Here is an 18709-nt window from a genome sequence, read left to right on the forward strand (position 1 = left end):
GGGTCATGATTTATAGAGCTGTTGTAATCAGAGGGATCAGATATGTGGACCGAAATTCAGTGCCCTCCGTCTTCTCGAGGCTCCTTCGCCTCTTTGAGCACACCAGGAAGTTTACTAGAGAGCACGCAGGTGAGATTTTGCTGCGTTCAATTAGCTCTGGCTTTTAAGGGATTAACTTCGCCGCATCAAATTGGGTTGCTGCTTGTAAAGCATGAAACTGCTCTAGCTGGAGAGGCTAAAACTTGCTGTCCTAGCAGCCAGATCATGCATGGATATGGAAGGGGAGAAAAGTTGTGAAGGTAAGAAATATAGGAAACAGAGACAGGAGAACAGAAAAATTGGATGGAATTTTAACTGTGTTAGGAGAAAGGATAAAACATGTAGGAAACTACAGGTAGATGACCATTGAAGAGGCGCTCTCTCTCTCTCTCTCTCTCTCTCTCTCTCTCTCTCTCTCTCTCTATATATATATATATATATATATATATACACACACCAAGAATCTATATATACACACACACCAAGAATCTTGTGGTGTGCTTTTCCTTAAAACACACACACACACACACACACACACACACACAACCTGCAAAAACTATGGAGCTTCCACTTGTTACAGAAAATGTCCCACGATATGGCTGCAAGGTACCTTAAAGTTGTTGTTGTTGTTTTTAAAAAAGACAGTTCCAGTCTTAAACATTTGACAGCTTGTACCAATTTGTGTCACCAAGATGTCATGTTTTCTGATAGGGGAAAAAAATGATGGCAGTGCCTCATCTTATTATTAGATGAGTCCTAGGAAAATTCACACCACTAAACTGATGCATCCTGTGCGCTGGTGCAGAGTTTGGCCAGGGGTGAAGAGATGATGTGGCAATTTTTTCAGGGCACGCAACCCAACCCAATCTGAGGGCATCTTCACACACTACAGGTCTGCCGTACCTTGGCATGATGCAGGTCAACTCCATACATGGAAAGCTTCTTGGCATTCTCCAGGAAGTGAATTTCTGCCTCTCCAGGTGTCATGCCCCTTTGAAAGGAAAGGGAGAAACGGCAGAAGTGTAAACCATCAGCTACTGACAGCTGGGCAAAATGCTGGTATTTCCTTCACTGGGCTTTTACAAGACGGGGGCAGAAAGGTTGCACGGCGCCATCTGCTCCCAAACCACTGCCAGAGAACCCCTTTCCCAGGTCTTGCTTGTTCTCAGTACAGAAGGGCAGAAACCTACTCACCGGTAAGTCTTATGCAGCTCCATGATACGCTCTTCCAGCTCCCTAGTTTGGTTTGGTGCAAAACGAAGCTCACCAACGTAATTGCCCACGTGCTCCTCGACGTCATAATCTCCCAGTTCAGCTTGTACAGCATAGGAGCCCAGTAATGCATGCGTAACGAAGGAACATGGGAGGCGCCCACTGATGATGTCTGATCGGAGCTGTAGGCACAGGTAGTATCTAGGGTGGGGAGGGAGTCAAGCAGTTGGGGCAGCCGTGAGAAAAGCAAGCAAGAAATCAGGAACTTCCTTGCAGTCATTTAATAAGGGGTGGGCCATGTTTACTTCTTAATACAGCAAGCCATTTGTTAGTCACCAAGCCAAACACAGCCTGCCCAGTGGGGCAGGGGTGGCTAACCTGAAGCCCTCCAGGTATCACTGAGCTACAACTCCCATCGGCCCCCTGCCAACACTGGCAGCAGCGAGGAATGCTGAGAGTTAGCTTAAGGTTACCAGATTGCTTTCAATGAATCCACGGACACTTTTCAACTTCAGTAGGAATGATAGGATTTTGTCAGGGGACCAATTTGTAAATCCGGGGACTGTCCCCGGGAAACGGGGATGTCTGGTAACCTCAGGTTAGTAGCCCCTGCACTAGAGGGTTTTCAGACCTCATGATTTGGTTGCTGTCTGGAATTGCAGTCATGATTTTTAATCTGAAGACATCTAACACCTGGAAAACCTCTAGGTGCAAAAGACATATCTGGCCCACCAAGCCAGGCACAGCTTGATGAACATCCAGATTATTAATAGTCCAAAACATCTGCAGGGCACCAACTTGGGGAAGGCTGCCTAAAATCAATTCCTTCCTTCCGGAAGAAGATATTAGGTTGCATCCTTCCAGAGGCCAGCATAAGCAGTGGGGGTGGAAGCTGAGGAACGGTCGTGCTATTTTGTTGTTGTTTTATTTTGGAGGCAAGTCCTAGGACCTTTAAAGCCCTAAACGACCTCAGCCCAGTATACCTGAAGGAGTGTCTCCACCCCCACCATTCAGCCCGGACACTGAAGTCCAGCTCTGAAGGCCTTCTGGCATTTCCCTCACTGTGAGAAGTGCCGCTACAGGGAACCAGGCAGAGGGCCTTCTCGGTAGTGGCACCCGCCCTGTGGAATGCCCTCCCGATGTCAAGGAAATAAACAACTATCTGACTTTGAAACCCAGCCAGATGTATGGTGGTATAAATAATAAATTATTATTATTATTATTATTATTATTATTATTATTATTATTATTATTATTAAGGACCATTCTCCAGTAGTGATCACCTCTCTCAGTCATCACCAGCAGAAGTCAGCTTGATGTCAAAATGAGTGGCAGCGGTGGGTGGTTGAGACTTGGGGTGTGTGTGTTCAGCTCAACACATTCCGTTGCTTACGAGGGGAATGTGTAGCTTTGACTCACCTTGTGATGTCCTCTGTAAGCTGGGCAGGGTCTGGTGGGTAAAACTTGACAGTGAAGGCAAAGTTCCAGGGGCCACCTAGGTAAAGGAGAGATAGAGAAAGGGGGAAATATGATGGAGTAGACATACCCAGCTGAGGTATCCTTTCCTTTCCTTTGTCTCTCACACATGCACTCATCTCCAACTGCTGCTTCCGCGACTCCGACCACCTCGCACTGCCTCCCACCTGCTATGCAAGGAAACTATTAATGTGCCTCAAAAAAAGACAAACTCCTCAGAACCAGCAGGGATCTCTGCTTGACTGGATGTACACGGCTGAGGCACATGGCAGGGTGCGCTTGCCTGCTAAGACCTGCGACCCAGCAGAACAGCCTTCGCCACACAAGAGAGGCTACAACTTGCTGTTGCCATGGAAACAGGCTCCTGTCTCCCAGAGGACCTGCTGTTTGGGAAAGACCTCCTGCTGTATCTGTGCAAACCGCTTGTGCAGCAAGCCTACCCAATATCTTGCTATTCAAGAAGCCAACTCCCAACGGAGGGCTTTCTCCTCCCTGTAAAATGAAGAGAGCACGGGAGCCGATATGACCAATCACCACGCTTTCCTGCCTTTCTACATCAGGGCAGAGTGGGCCACTTGCTTTACCTCAGCCTGCTCCCAACCCCCAGCCATGGCCATGATGGCTGGGGCTGGTGGGAGCTGCAGTCCAAAAGGAACCAGGTTGTAGAAGGCTGCTCAGTTACAAAAGTGAATGTCCCCCACTGCTTGGTGCTCCTATCATATAATGTGTTTTATACAATCATGAGGTTCTTCACTGGACTCCTTTATTGCAATGATAGTTTGCAGTTACTATTATTTCCACTCTGCAAGGAGTGACAAAAAGAGGGTGCCATGGTCGGTAACAACACTACAGTGGTACCTCTAGTTGCGAACACAATCCATTACAGGGTGCCGTTCACACCCCGAAAAGTCTGCAAATAGAGCAGCACTTCTGTGCAAGCGCAGGGTGTGAACAGGGGCGTCTTAGCCATAGAGGCTAGTGGCACGGGGAACCACGGCGCCCAGTTCTGGAGGGCGCCACGGAAGAGGCGGAGGCTGGACGTGGCGCCTCTCTGCATCAGCTCGCCCGCCCGCACCATGCCGTGCGGCGCCTGGAGCCTCCGTACCGCCGGAGGAGCTGCCCTCCAGCCGCTGCCCGCATAGACGAGATTGCCGTTCCTTCAGGAGCTGCGGCAGTGAAAAGACCTCGGCCGCCACCAGAGAGGCCCAGGTGCCGGACGCCTCAAATCCCCCCATTGCCTTGTGTGCGTTCCCAAGACCTCCGCCTCACGCCAGCTCAGGAGTTCCCACAATGGTGTTTCCTTAGCTTGCCCTCCTTCTCCCGGAGGCGCAGCTCCTTTCCCCGCAGGTAGCTGCTGCAGCGTTCTCCTCCTCTCTTCACACCCGTTCCTCGACGGGGTGTGAAAGAAAAATTGCCCCCCCGCCCCCTCCGCAGCCCAAGCAGCCCTATCTGTAAAAAGGTGACATGGGGGCGGCGGCGCTGGAGGGTTATTTGAACGGGGGGGGGGCGCGCCGGAGGGACCTTTGGACCACGGCGCCCGATATCCTTGAGACGGGCCTGAGTGTGATAGAGGGCTTCTGTGCATGCGCAAAGCGCACATGCTTCTGTGCATGCACAAAGCACACAGAACGCTTCTGCAAGAAATTATAATTGATAATACCATTAAACCATTAGCGAAAATGTATAAATTCCTATTGGAATGAGAGTTAAAAGATGAAGAAATAAAGTGCAAAATGGGCCCAGGATTTAGGGACCTATCTATAAAGTGCAATGGGACAAATTGTGGAGGTCAACGATAAGGTTCACAGCTTGCACTGGAATTAAGGAAAATATGATGAAGTTGGTGTACAGATGGCACTTGACACCAGAAAAAATGGCAAAAATTTATAAACATTTATAAAAACAGAATCGAAGAAGTGTTGGAAATGTCAGAAAAAGGTCGGTAGTTACTTCCATTGTTGGTGGGGTTGTATTAAAATTCATAAATTTTGGAATGAAGTATATGAGAAATTAAAAAGGATGCTGAAAGTAACATTTGGGGGGAAACCTGAGTATTTTTTATTAAGTTTGATCCCAGAATATGTACATACTCGCAGATAGGATAATTTTTTTTTTTGTATGCCTGCGCAGCGGCGAGATTACTTATAGCTCAAAAGTGGAAAGGAGAGGAAATACCAACGATCCAGGAATGGCAGATAAAATTAGTGGAATTCATGAATTTGGCAAGGATGACGGCCGCAATTAGGAACACACCAAAACAAAGGTTAAAAGTTGAATGGAAATATGTTGAAGAGTATTTTTTAAAAAGGTATAGAAACAAAATTAGTGATTTGCTTTGATTAAGGGAATATATGGGAATATGTATATATATTGAGAGATGAAGTAATTAATTAATTAGCTTGGTAATTTAAAATTATAAGAAGTAAAGCAAGTTATGTGGATAAAGTAAGGAAAACGATATTCTAGCAATTGGAAGCTGATTTTAAGACATGGTGAGCATATTGTTATGTTATATTTTATATAAATATGTTTGGGGGTTTATTTTGATTTATTATTATGTGTATAGCTTAATTTGTTTAATTTGCCCAATGGATTTGAGAAGTATAGATTTAATTTAAGTTACTGTATATATTATTTTAAGTTGGGTGGCTTAAATTTGAATTTATGTAATCATTTTTGTATCCCCCTTTTTGTTGTTGTTTGTATTTTTTAAAAGGAATCAATAAAGATAATTTTTAATCTTTTTTTTAAAAAAAGAATGCTTCTGCACATGTGGTGAAACCCGTAAGTATACACTTCCATGTTTGCCGCGTTCGCAAGCAGAAAAGATGCAACATGAACCTAACGCAACACAAGGTATGACTGTATTGGTAAAGGTAAAGGGACCCCTGACCATTAGGTCCAGTCGTGACCGACTCTGGGGTTGCGCGCTCATCTCGCATTATTGGCCGAGGGAGCCGGCGTATAGTTTCCAGGTCATGTGGCCAGCATGACAAAGCCGCTTCTGGCGAACCAGAGCAGCACACGGAAACACCGTTTACCTTCCCGCTGTGGCGGTTCCTATTTATCTACTTGCATTTTGATGTGCTTTCGAACTGCTAGGTTGGCAGGAGCTGGGACCGAGCAACGGGAGCTCACCCCGTCACAGGGATTCGAACCGCTGACCTTCTGATCAGCAAGCCCTAGGCTCAGTGGTTTAACCCACAGAGCCACCTGGGTCCCTGTATTGGTATAGGCACAAAATACTCTGCATAGTATAACACTTCATACAGGTGTCAGTAGCAACTGGAACACTGGAGAATGTTAGATCCTTAAGGCCTTATTCTCTCTCAAGCCTCTATTCTTCCCTAGTCAGTTCCTTTTCATGCCTGGGAAATATTTTGAAGACAACAATCGAGTTGCTTACAAATCCATCTTATGGACAAGGGAAGAATTCCCACCCATCTATGCAAGGAGGTTACCATAGAGGCCCAGTTAGAAAACATGGGAAGCCTTTGAGTACACGGGCTTTCAGCTACGTTACTCACTGCGAATCTGTTTCTTTATTTCCTTAGAGGGATCCAACCAGTTCTGAAATGGAAAGAGAGAGCACATAAGAGGAAGTCATATTTAATCACAGCTTCTTGAATAGACATAGCACAGGCCTCTATCAGGGCCACCCAAAACATACCTTCTGACTATCTGAGTCACAGAATGTAAGTCCAAAATAATCCTTCTCCAGGAGGTTGAGGTGCTCACAGACTAGGTCAAAGAGCACCTGGCCCCGGGCATGTTTCTGCAAGACAAGTAAATATAGAAAGAGTAAGAACTAAGAGCACATCTAGAAGCTATTGCCTTTTTTCCAATGCCTGCTAGGTAGGACAGAAGCAAAATTGTGGCTTGTTTCCTTGTACATGCAGTTAAACACAATATTTCCTTCTTCATAAGCATGTAAGTAGCACTTTCTGATCCTGTAGATGCTGCTAAACCCACAAAACTATGAGCGGCAGGGTAGAATGTTAGGCACCTTCAGGTGTTGTTGGACTACAATTCCCATGATCCTTGATCATCGGTCATGCTGGCTAGGGCTGAAGGGAGTTGGAATCCAAAAACTGGAGGCCAACAAGCTCCCCACCACCACTGGTGCAAGGAAATGACTTAAGGAAGGCCAGAATTACAGTATATTTAAGCTGCAATCCTAAACACAGTTGCTAAGGAGTAAGTCACACTGAACTGAGAGGGGCCATTTCCTCACTGGTGTGTGTGCATAGGTGTGGGTGAGTGAGTATGCAACATTTGTTACAGGTAAGCAGTTAGACGTAGCATTTTCCCTAGGTTAGAAAAATGAAATGAAACAACACAATATTCTTCCTGACCAAGTGAAAGACCCACGCAGCAACATGGCAACTGCAAAAATGGAAAAAGGCAGCACATGCAGTTGTAAGAGCAAATTACTGTTATTTTCTAGCCCTTATAACTGGGAGGGGTGGCGGTTAATAATACTCCAAGGTAACATATTATCAAGTTGAAAAGAGTCGCTATGGGGCTTGCAACATTCAAACAGCTGGTCCTGATGCAACAAGTGGACATAAAGGATCCAGTATAGCAAACGTTATTGGGAAAAGGTTTCGGAGAGTTGCAAGTTTTGAGGAAAATTTGGGAACAAGACATCCGGAAGATCAAAGACTCAGAGTGGAATGAAATTTGGGGTTGGAAGCAATTAACAATGACCTCTGCCCAAGTAAAGGAAATTGAGTTAAAAACAGTATCTTGATGACATTATAATCTTGTGTCAGTAAGAACCTGTCTCCAGTTTGCTGACATTGCAGAGCACGCCAGGGAACATGTGGGAATGCCCTGGTGTGGCAAATTTCTAGGGGAAATAACACTACTACTAAACAATTAATATGAATACTCTTGCGAACTATCTTGTGTCTATTTACACCCTGGCTTTGCTAAACATTTGGGATACACCAAACAAAAAATATTACAAGGATATTCAAACTATTGTCATTGTTTAAAATGGCCACTTCCCCCTCTTAGTATCCATCCACCCATCCTCTACTCAAACTTCTGCTGTTGTTTAAAATTACACATTTCCTTCTCAGTTCCTTTCATCCCAATTTTGCCATAGTTTTAATCACCCACTTTCCTCCTCTCAGTGTGCCTCACTTCTTCCTCCAATTGCATGGCCACTTGTGTGTGTGTGTGTTCACACTCACTCTCATCTGAGTTGTATCCAAAATAAGCAGGGTGCTGGTAATTTTGTTGCACAGTAGGATGTGTGATCGGTTTTGCAACAAGTTTTTTCAATTGTTGCATTGGATTCTTCAGTTGCACAATATATTTAAACTCACCTATCTGTTAGTGCAAGAGTCCTCAGACCAGGGGACAGAGAACTTTGGATACAGTCCTCTGCTTTCAAAAATAAAGAATAATAAATGATAGGCCTGTTATCCTCACAAAGATTTCTCCAGAGTCTTCCCAATGACACGGAGATGAAAATACTCTTGATAATAGTGACAATAGCATCACAACTTAAGAGCCAGATCCTAAGCACCTAGATTTGTAAAATGAGGAGCAACAGCTATACAAGCAAGAGGCAATAAATGCCAACAGAAACCTTTTTAAATTAAGCAATTAACTTTCTTCCCCACAAAATCACTTCATTGTATGGAGAGACTCCTCATTAACCTGGCACAGCAAAAGGCAGTGAATCAATATAGGCATTTAACATGGGCTTTTTCCAGTCTTCTTATTTTAATTGAAAGCAGGTTCAGGAGATCAGCTTTCCTGAGTGACAACCTGCACTGTACAGCTAAACAACAATGAATGAGGGAGGCACCAATAACGTGCTTGGTAGAAGATAATAAAATGCTGGTTTCTAAGCTGCTTGCAGGAGGAAGAACATTGATCAAGAAACTGCCAGATTTTTCATACTTATTTGCTGTCAGATCAGAAAGCCTCTCTACTAAACTAATCTTTCTCTCCTGTTGCTATGATTATGTCCACCTTTTCCTTCAGCCCCAGCACTGGTCCATCCATCTTGCTTTGGATCCATCTCAAGATTCTAGTCCTCAGATTAAAAGCTCTCTGCCAGTCAACATCATACCATATAACTTCCTCACTGCCGCTTATATTCCTTCCCACTGTTGCTCATTTCTTCTCCTTTCTATCTGTTTGTATGCTCCCTATGCTAGAATACCCACCACTACCCAAATTTCTACTAATTTGCATGCTAATTTCCACAACAAAGCTTCTTCTAAACCATCTGAGCCTCACCTTGCCTGATTCTCCATTGTCTTTTGAAACTCTTTTCAGATGACACATTCCCAATGCCTAACTCTAACCCCAATAAAAATCACACTCACCTAATGTAGACAATAAACTATATTGGAATAGAGCAAGCTGCCTGTTATTAATGGCCCATCTAACTGGGGCCTTCCCTAGATTTACCTAGGGATGGGCAAGAAATGCACTTTTGTTTACATTTTAATGAGAAACTATCTACTTCACATGCCTCTAACGAATACACAAACAGAAACACGGCTATTCTTTGGAATTCACACTTATCCAAATTTCACAATGCAGTGCTTCAACCCAAGTGATGTGTACAAAGATGCATTATTTTAGGGAAAACTGCTTGGGAAAATGTGTACATTTGTCAATTCTGAATACAAAATATATATATTTACTGGAAGAAATTCACACTAAAACGTGGGCAAGTCTTTCATGAGGATTTTATTAATACTACAAAAATCACAAATCACTGCAGAAATGTGGAGAACTGAATGTAAGACGGGGGGAAATGAGAAACTGAGAGCACCAAACCTGACAGATTTGCCCATCCCTAGCCAAGGACTGAACCTGGAACCTCCAGCCTGCAAAGCTTATGCTTTACTAATTCCTACGGAATGTCAAGGGTGTGCATTTATTTGGGGGTCCTGAGTTGGTAAGCTAGGAAAAACAGAATGACAGAGATTTCTGCATGCTCTTCTATGGGCAAATAATAGCCACAGTCTCCACAGGATGACTAATTCCATGAGCCCTTTTATGCCTTTGAAAAAGCCCACCTTTTTAGCTTTGAAAGTTCTTAGGATAATCTATTTTTATTCACCACCCCCTCCCCATCCCCATTTTTGGCTGCTTAGGAGAACTTTCATCTCTGTAACAATCAGTCGCTTTGCACTCAGTAAAAACTCACTCTTGAATCTCACTGTTGGGAGTTGTCAGCTAAAGAGCTGGGCTGCAGGAGTGCCAGAGATCAAAGCAACAGACCGTCTCTGATCCTTTTCACCTCCTCTCAGTCCTTTATTTCACTTTATTTATTTAGCCCATCCCTCACTCTGCTTCCCCCCACTCCCAAATTATTCAGACCAGCTTCCAAGGTGCATTAGATAAATGACTGATTAAAAGCAATCAATAGATCATAACGTTTAGGAACAAAACCAATTTCATCATTAGTCTGTTTAAACCAAGAGTATGACACTTTCCAGCCCCCACGGGTTCAGGGCCTTATACACTCAGGGGTGGCGAGGGACCCAGGTGGTGTTTCGGGTTAAACCACTGAGCCTAGGGCTTGCTGATCAGAAGGTCAGCGGTTCGAATCCCTGTGACTGGGTGAGCTCCCGTTGCTCGGTCCCAGCTCCTGCCAACCTAGCAGTTCGAAAGCACGTCAAAATGCAAGTAGATAAATAGGAACCGCTACAGCGGGAATGTAAACGGCGTTTCCGTGTGCTGCTCTGGTTTGTCAGAAGTGGCTTTGTCATGCTGGCCACATGACCTGGAAGCTATACGCCGGCTCCCTCGGCCAATAATGCGAGATGAGCGCACAACCCCAGAGTCAGTCACGACTGGACCTAATGGTCAGGGGTCCCTTTACCTTTACACTCAGAGAGTCTGCCAATACATGCAGGGCCCAGCCTGCTTAGAGATTTAAAAGTCATAGCTAGCACAAAGAATTGGGTATGGAAGTATAAACAAGACCTAATCCCAAGTTTACTAGGCACTCAGTAAATGCCACCACCAATCAAAGTCTACTTTATTTAGTCTCCAGCAAGCCACCTGCCTATTAGCCAGATTATAATGAAGACTGCATCTCCCAAGATTTTGTAAAAGAAAGGAAAAGGAACTGTCCCCTTGCCAAAAAAAGAGGCCACAATCCCACACATTTAATGCACTTGGGTCCTAGTTATGGGTTCCCTAAAGGCATCTGATTGGCCACTTTGAAAACAGGATGCTGGACGAGATGGGCCCATTGGCCTGATCCACCAGGTACTTCTTATGGTCTCCTGCAGAGAGGATTCCACGGTACAAAGGCTAGAACTAGTCAAGGTAAAAGCTGTGTGGTGTCCTCTCCCATCAATCTGGAGGGCCTTGGCCAACTTTGGCTGGCTGGAGGTCCCCCCTTGTTTGTAGAAGCCTACATACATTATAGCAGCAGCACAGTGCTGCCTTAAATAGCTCCATGTGGCAGCTGTTAAGTAACCCATTTCTATGCACAATGCAGAGAGCTAATTATATGCACACACTCCCTAGTTTGCATTGGTGTGAAGAAAAAACCCAACTCATCTCCACACAACGTGGAAAGAAAAACATTCAGTTCTTTATTCCCCATAAAAAGGCCAGCACAAAACAACACCTCAGCACAAATATACGCTGAACCAGGGGTCGCCAACCTTTTTGGATCTCAGAGTACATTGGGAAATCTAAGAAACTAATTGGCAACATAAAATATCCATTTCACAGAAGAGTAACTGCCAATGTTCAGAGTCCTCTCCCACTCCCCAAGAAATGCTTACACCACGCTCTCAAATACAGCGCAGACATACAAAATCAGGAACCTCCCAAAAAGAGAGGCAACCTTTCCCAGCCAACCCCCCCCAAAAAAAACTGGGAGAGGCAGAGGTCCTAAGTGGGTACCAAGGAGATACCTGTGGATGCCATGGTGCCCATGGGCACCACACTGGGGACCCAAACTATGGACATATCACAACTCAATCTACCTCCAGCACTAAAAGCTGCAGAAAACTAGTGGGTCTTCAAATGTCTCTTTAAAATACAAAGGGAATGATCTTCCATAACACTAAGTTTTGAAATCGTACTACAGGGGTGGCCAACTCCCAAGAGACTGCGATCTACTCACAGGGTTAAAAACTGGCAGTGATCTACCCCCTTTTGGGGGGTTTGGGTCAAATTTGTTTAGTTTTTTCAGGGAGGAAGTAAAATTTTAAGCTTTTTTAAGGGGAGCCACAGTTGTTCAGCTTCTTGGGGGGGGGGAGCCAATGATCTACCGCAGACGTCCAGTGATCTACCCGTAGATCACGATCTACCTGTTGGACATGCCTGTCGTACTAGATATACCTGCCCAGCTTCTACATCCCTTGTGTTCCTTCATCCTCCACCTCTCTCTCTTTCACACACACATTTCCCCCTCTGGCTTCTGCACATGCTCTTCTCCACTGCCACTTCCATCCAACTAAAGCCATCCAGGCTCTCCAGATTCCATGGACATCTGTCCCAACTCTTCCTTTTTATAGCAATACCAGTAGGGAACTGAACCCTTAGCTTTGACTGCTTGCTGACTGTTTACCAGCTGTTCCCTCCTGCTCCACCTCCTACCAGTTTTTGAACCCGTATGTCTTCAGACTTCCAACTCTGTATGGCAAACCTAATTTTTACGGTGATCACATTATAGGCAACTGGGGTCTGGATGCATTTGGCCAAAGGCAGAGATGAAGTGAGAACGTGCCCCCAGAGGTTCCTGCGTGATCTCAGAAGCACATGCTCTCACTTGGTTCACTGCAGGCAAAACCACTTGAGGCAATTTTAGTGCATTGTAACTGCAGCACTGCAGCACTGCTGGATCCTTCCTCTTCTCACAGTGGCCAACCAAATCCCCATGGGAAGCCCTCAAGCAGGACCAGAGTAGAACACTGCTCAGCTCACCTGTGACTCCCAGCAACTGGAATCCAGAGGCAGACTGCTAGTGTCACTGGAGGTAGCACACAGCTATCATGGATAGTAGTCACTGGCAGTCCTAGCACCCATGAATACTGCATAATTTGGAAGTATTCAAAACATCCCATTTGTGATGCTCCTGAAATCTGTAACACTTTCCCCACTTGTGATTCCCAGCTACTGGCATTCAAAGAGGTGGCATATGTCACTTGCATGTGCCTGCTTATAGCTTGGTGGTTCATATGGTGTGAATGCCTGCTATAGATTGTGGGACAGGAACAATCCCACCACACTGTTGCTGCTCCAGGCCAACAGAAAAGTCTTAAATTCATTTGTTCCTGCTGGAACAGGAATCACATGGTACAGACTCTAAGCTGCGTGGGTATTGAGTTTTCATTTTGATAGTATGGGCTTGCTGATGGTGAAAGCAGCACCAGATTTAGGGGAGTTTGGGTGGTTTCCCCGCAGAGGGTGCTGAGCTGAGGGGGTGCAAAATTGAGAAGACCCATAATTGAGAAGATTCATTTGAGGGTCCACAGTCCACCCCAGGTGAAAGATAGGAACACTAGAAGAGTTGTCCTTGTAGAAGATACAGAAATACAGAAGCCACAGATTTTCTATGAAAAGAAGTAATGAAGGGTTCTACATAGTATGTTAAACACAAATTATATAATAAAATGGGTCTCCTTGTTGCACACTGAAGTACTAACCCATTTTTAAAAATAGTAATATGGGGAGGCTAGTAGCCACAAATGATGATAGGAGCAACATCCCAGGAACCCAGCTGCAAACATGCATGGATGCCACAGAGAAGTCCAGTGTTCACTTGTATGTGCAAAGAGAGGAAAGAAAATCCAGTAAACACTTGATAGGGGATACAAACTTGTTCTCCACTGTAGGTTCTGGGACCAAGAGAATGTGCAGCAGGGAGCAAGAGGATCCCCACTCCCCACACCATTAATGCTTCCCAAACTGTGGTTTATTCCAGGGTTCTTCAACTTTGGGTCCTCACATGCTGCTGGACTACAACTTCCATCATCCCACCAGCCTAGCCAATGGTTGGGAATAATGGGAATTGTAGTCCAACATCATCTGGGAACCCAAAGTTGAAGAACACAGGCTTGTTCACTTTGATGAGGAGCAAAAAGTCTTTGAGTTGCAAACATTCTTGTGTTCATGTTCTTCAGTGAAGGGCAAATGTTGTTTCCTCTCCCATCCAAGATGTTCAAAAATGCAACCCTTTTTCTTCACCACTCAAGGAAAGAATGGACCACTCTCCATTCACTTGATACGGAGCAATGATTTTTATCTCCACAGTGATACAAGTCACTATTTGGGATATCATTCCATCCTGCACGGAAGAATAAATATCCGTGGAAATGAAGTGAGGGATATCACACAAATGAGGTTTCGCAAAAGGCTTTTTATAATGCCTCAGCTTCTCCCTTGCATGCTATTAATAATACCTTCCTTCTCGAGGGATCCCAGTCAGGTTAACAGTTACACAAGCTCTCTCTCTCTTTCATGCACACACATTGCCTACACTTCATTTTCACCAAAACACACAAATAGCAAGTAGCCCACACTTAGAAATCTATGAGTCACTCACACCTGTCTTCCATGCGCATCTCTGTGGGGAGTTAAGTGCTGACGCACACGTGTCTTTGGCAGAGTTGAAAGCATTAATTGATGCAAAACATTGATTGCAGCCTTATTCTTTTTATAAAAGATGCTTTTTATTGGGTACCAATCCCAGAGGAAGGGAACTCAGGCCACATAAACTTTGCAGGGTACACTTAAAAGAGGGGAGGAGAACTGGATCTGAGAAGTGGGCCAGTTTGTCATCTCCACCCCTTGCGGGCCAAGTTTGGAAGGTGGGTGGTGCCACCCACCAGTCAATCACCTGACATCACAATGACATCAGGTGACCCTTGCAAAGTGTTGTCTTGTACATCACTTTGAAAGATGATTGTTGGGTTTTTAGAAACTCATTTGAAAGCACTGCCTTGCAGGCACCACCAATCAGCTGATCTGCAGTACTTTCAACTCCCCCATTTAGTTTAGCCAGGGGTTTACTTGCCCCACACCTGACAATACATCAGGTGGAGGGTGGGAGGGCATGCATTTGCCAGAGGAGGAGGTTTGGTGGATCTAACCAAGCCTGTAGATTCCCCACTAGTAGCTTAAAAAGTCAAGCAATCTAGTCCCCTTGCTTACCTCCACTTCACATTCATACTCTGAGGCATCAAGTAGGGTCACTCTGCAGATGGCACTCTTGAGCTTCTTGGTGACTTTCTGAGGGGATTTCTGGGTCTTGCTGGGAGTGGTTTTCTCAGATATTCCATCTGCTTCACTGTAGTCTTTTTCATCCATGTCCACAGCCTGGGATGGGGGAAGAGATGCAAAGCAGGTATTGTTATTCTTTGCTTGTGTTTGGGGCCCTTTGCATTATGGACTAAACACCCCCATTCTAATGGGGAAACCGGATGTTGGTTCACAACACTGGGGTCAGGGGGGGATGCCCAACCTTCAGCTCCCCACTGCACTGCTGAGCACCACCAAGAGTGAAACTTGAATCACCTGAATAGCAATTCTTCCCCCTCCCCGCAGAACACCACAACTCTTCTTATGAGAAAACCCATCCTTGCGAGACTTCTCTTCTTGCAAGTAAAGTCATACAGGGCATGTAGTCTGTGCTGGTTTATGTGAACCATGTGTGGTGGTAGAAGACTAACCAGGTGGGTCTCAATTACTCAGCCTGTGTGTGGGCAGGTGACTGAATCCACTGAAACAGCATGCCCGGACTCCTGAAATACAGAGTACTTTCACTATGCCCAGAGACTGGAGGTGGCCTATAGCTCCTTTCCTCAACTGGGCAACCAGGCTGGTCACACCACTCTGCTCATCTCCCCTTTGCATCTATCCCCAGCTCCCACAATTCTCTTGTCTTTCCTTTTGCAAGCCTGTAGCAGGGCCTGTCTTTGTTGTTGTATTGTCAATACCTATTACGTGATGGAGGGATTTATTATACAATCATTCTGGGATTTAGGGCCACGGGACTTCACTGTCCTATACAGCACCACTAGCTATACAGCATGGCTAGCAGAAAAGGGGGGGGATGCAAAACAACACAGGCAAATGTGTATGATTTGCATCACATGTTCAAGTCACATCCTTTAGCTTTCTTCAGCATAACATACTCTCCCCTGAACACCCCCCCCCTTCAACAAGTGCTCACTTCTTTCTGTGGTTTTATGCTGCTGCCCAGCAATGTCTTATCTGAATGCTCCCACAGTGGGAGGAAAATAAGAAAACCAGAAAGCAATAGGTGAAGTCCCAAGTGGGCAAAATAACCTCCGATGGGCAAATTGCTTCTTGTTAAGATTCAGAATCAGAACACTGCAAATTGCCACTGGCTTGGCACTCTCCCAGAGTTAATCGCTGTGATATCTCCAGGTGGAAAAGGCAACATTCTGTCAAAAAATAAGCTTCAGCTCACACAGCAGCTATGAAGCAGAGGCATTTCCCGAAAACTGGACATTAATCCAACCCTTGGTGGTAAGATCAGAGCTGCATTCTCTTGCAATTCCAATCCTTCACAATGCCAGAGACACATTCAAGGGAGATGAAACCCAGGGGGGAAAGGGGACTGGCAGAAAGTTAGTTTTAGCTGACAATCTCTAACCTGGGACAGAAATACCTAGAGAGAGAAGCTTACACACTGGCAATGCAGCCTTCTTGCTGGGCAGTGCTCACTGCCGTCTATAAAAGAAGTACAACATTCACTCATCCATAGCTTCATTTAATGCTCCTGGCAAAAAGAGTCTTCTGAATCAACATACAGAAGAACTATTCTCTCTCCTTTTGTGGTTTTCTAATGCATGAGCACTCAAGTGCCCCCAAGCAGATCTTCAGAGTGGCCGATTTCCTAACTTGTAGCTGAAGAAATGTTTACTTCAAAGTAAATTTCGCTGGGTTCATTGGAACTGATTTCCACAGAAGCATGCTTAGAACTGCAGCTTAAGGTGATTTAAGCAGAAACAACCTTTGACCAACAGCAGATGTTCAAATCAGCTCTGGACAACTACAAGTAGCTTTGAGTGTGTTTTCCAAACCAAGCAAGTAGCTGCTCTGTGTATATCAAATGCAAAGTGCTCTCAGGTGGCCCAGAATCATTCCAGATAATTTCCATGCATATCAGATGGAGCGGACTTTTGGCAAATGAAGTAGCATCTGAGAGGCGCAGAGATTTCCCTACTCAATCCTCACATTTTAGAAATTAGGGCTTTGAGGGTATTTTGGAGAATTGGGAGTGGGGGTTAATATTATCCTAGCCACACCAAGGGCTTAAATTATTATTTTTCACCCCTGAAGAAAAGGACCCAATGTTTATTTGCCAATCCATTTATATGATCTGTCCACTTTGATTCTGCTTTCTGGCTCCCCCCCCCCCCGGCCAACCAAGCATGGCATACTGAATGAGCAGCAAGTGTGCCCTCCGCAACCAAGAATAAATTTTTGTAAAGGGAAATATAATGACTTTTAGGGTTGGAACAACATCTGAATATTATGCTACTCAGCTACACTCCTTGCTTCATTATATTTCAGGGGCGAAACAGAACCCCTGTATATAAATTAAGTTTAAGGGAGAATTAAATATCTATCTGGCAGATGGGCAAGGTCAAACATACGACCTTGATAGAATAAGATCCATATGGATTCTCCATCACTATAAGACTTCCATACCGTCTCACGTATCTTTGAATGCAGCAACAAGACAGTGCCACAGGCTGCTCACCCATCTGTAATGGAAAACAGACCATGACCTTCCCACTGCACTGATGAGGAAAATCCTGGTTTGGAGATTAATCTGGGAGATGATAAGGTGCTTTCACAAAGGTCCTTGGCTTACCAGAGGATGAAGGCCACAGCACTTTTCATTATTATACCTCAAAAAAGGCAGTCCAAGCAACTCAGTGCCAACTCTGGGTCATGCAATTGGCCCTTTCATCACTGTCCAGAAAACGTCAGAGCAACTGCTCCATCAGGCGAAGAGTTGGACACGACTAAACGACTAAACAACAACAACAAATCTGGGTGAGACAGGTGCAATTCCTTCACAGGTATTTTCTGAAGCAAATCTGGGAGCAGTCATACCTGGAATTTTCATCCAACTAATGAACTGCAGCCAACAGGAAAACAAGCAGCTTATTTTACACAGTTGGTCCATCTAGCTCAATACTGTCAACAGTGACAAAAGGAAACTTTAGGTTTTCACACAGGAATATTTCCCCAGCCCTACCTGGAGAAGCCAACGATTGAACCTGGGACGATTTTAATGTAAAATGCGTGTTCTACCACTCAGTTACAGCTCCTCCCCTGCAGGGTTGAGAAACTCTGGGGCAGCACTAAGGAGCAAAGCATCTTTATAGGAAATCGAGTAAAGAAAAGGGGTGATGACTAAAAAGGAACCATAGATGTAGGTGGTGTTTTCTTGGAGTCTCCATGCAGTAACAGGTTAAGGGAAAACGGGGGACGGGGGGCTGAGAGTAGGGAAGAAATATCAACCAGGTGGCAAAGGGCACCCTGGCATTTCATTTGTTTATTAAAACATTTCTATCCCCCGCCTTTCTGGTGCAAATGCACAACTCACATGCACAACTCAGGGTGAATTACAACATTTAAAACTGCAGTTTAATAAGAGAAACATGGAAGATGGAAGAATAGTGCATTCCCACCACCACCAATATACCATTCCCAGGTGAAGAATAGATTTTAGGCAGGCTTAAATTCTGGCATTGCTGGGGGAGGGGGGGAGAGAGAGTGACTTGTCTACAGCTATATATATCATCATAATCAATTTCCCAGACACTTTAATATTCAAACTTCTAAATTGTTTTATCAGCAGTTCATTCCTCCTATTTTATACTGTTTTTTTATTGCTCTTTATTGCATTTTAGTTTTTTATGCCATTAGCTGCCTGGAACATTTTATTAGACAGGCAGGATGTATAACCCACCCCAACCCCCTTACAAAATATACC

The 18709-nt window shown here is 44.8% G+C and overlaps 1 protein-coding gene across 18 annotated transcripts in view; it reads right to left on the bottom strand.

Moving 5' to 3' along the window:
- Positions 1 to 18709, bottom strand: part of EPB41L1 (erythrocyte membrane protein band 4.1 like 1) — a 184834-nt gene that overhangs the window by 37540 nt on the left and 128585 nt on the right. For all 18 annotated transcript variants that reach the window (XM_088674563.1, XM_088674562.1, XM_088674561.1 and 15 more), the window contains 6 exons: positions 14884 to 15048; positions 6398 to 6502; positions 6255 to 6297; positions 2671 to 2746; positions 1234 to 1452; positions 943 to 1030 (listed from right to left, as the gene is read on the bottom strand). In XM_088674563.1, coding sequence (XP_088530689.1) covers positions 943 to 1030; positions 1234 to 1452; positions 2671 to 2746; positions 6255 to 6297; positions 6398 to 6502; positions 14884 to 15048 — 696 coding nt within the window. The remainder of the gene's footprint in view (positions 1 to 942; positions 1031 to 1233; positions 1453 to 2670; positions 2747 to 6254; positions 6298 to 6397; positions 6503 to 14883; positions 15049 to 18709) is intronic.

This window comes from Zootoca vivipara, chromosome 7 (assembly GCF_965207765.1).
Source record: "Zootoca vivipara chromosome 7, rZooViv2.hap1.1, whole genome shotgun sequence".
In the NCBI taxonomy this organism is placed as follows: domain Eukaryota; kingdom Metazoa; phylum Chordata; class Lepidosauria; order Squamata; family Lacertidae; genus Zootoca; species Zootoca vivipara.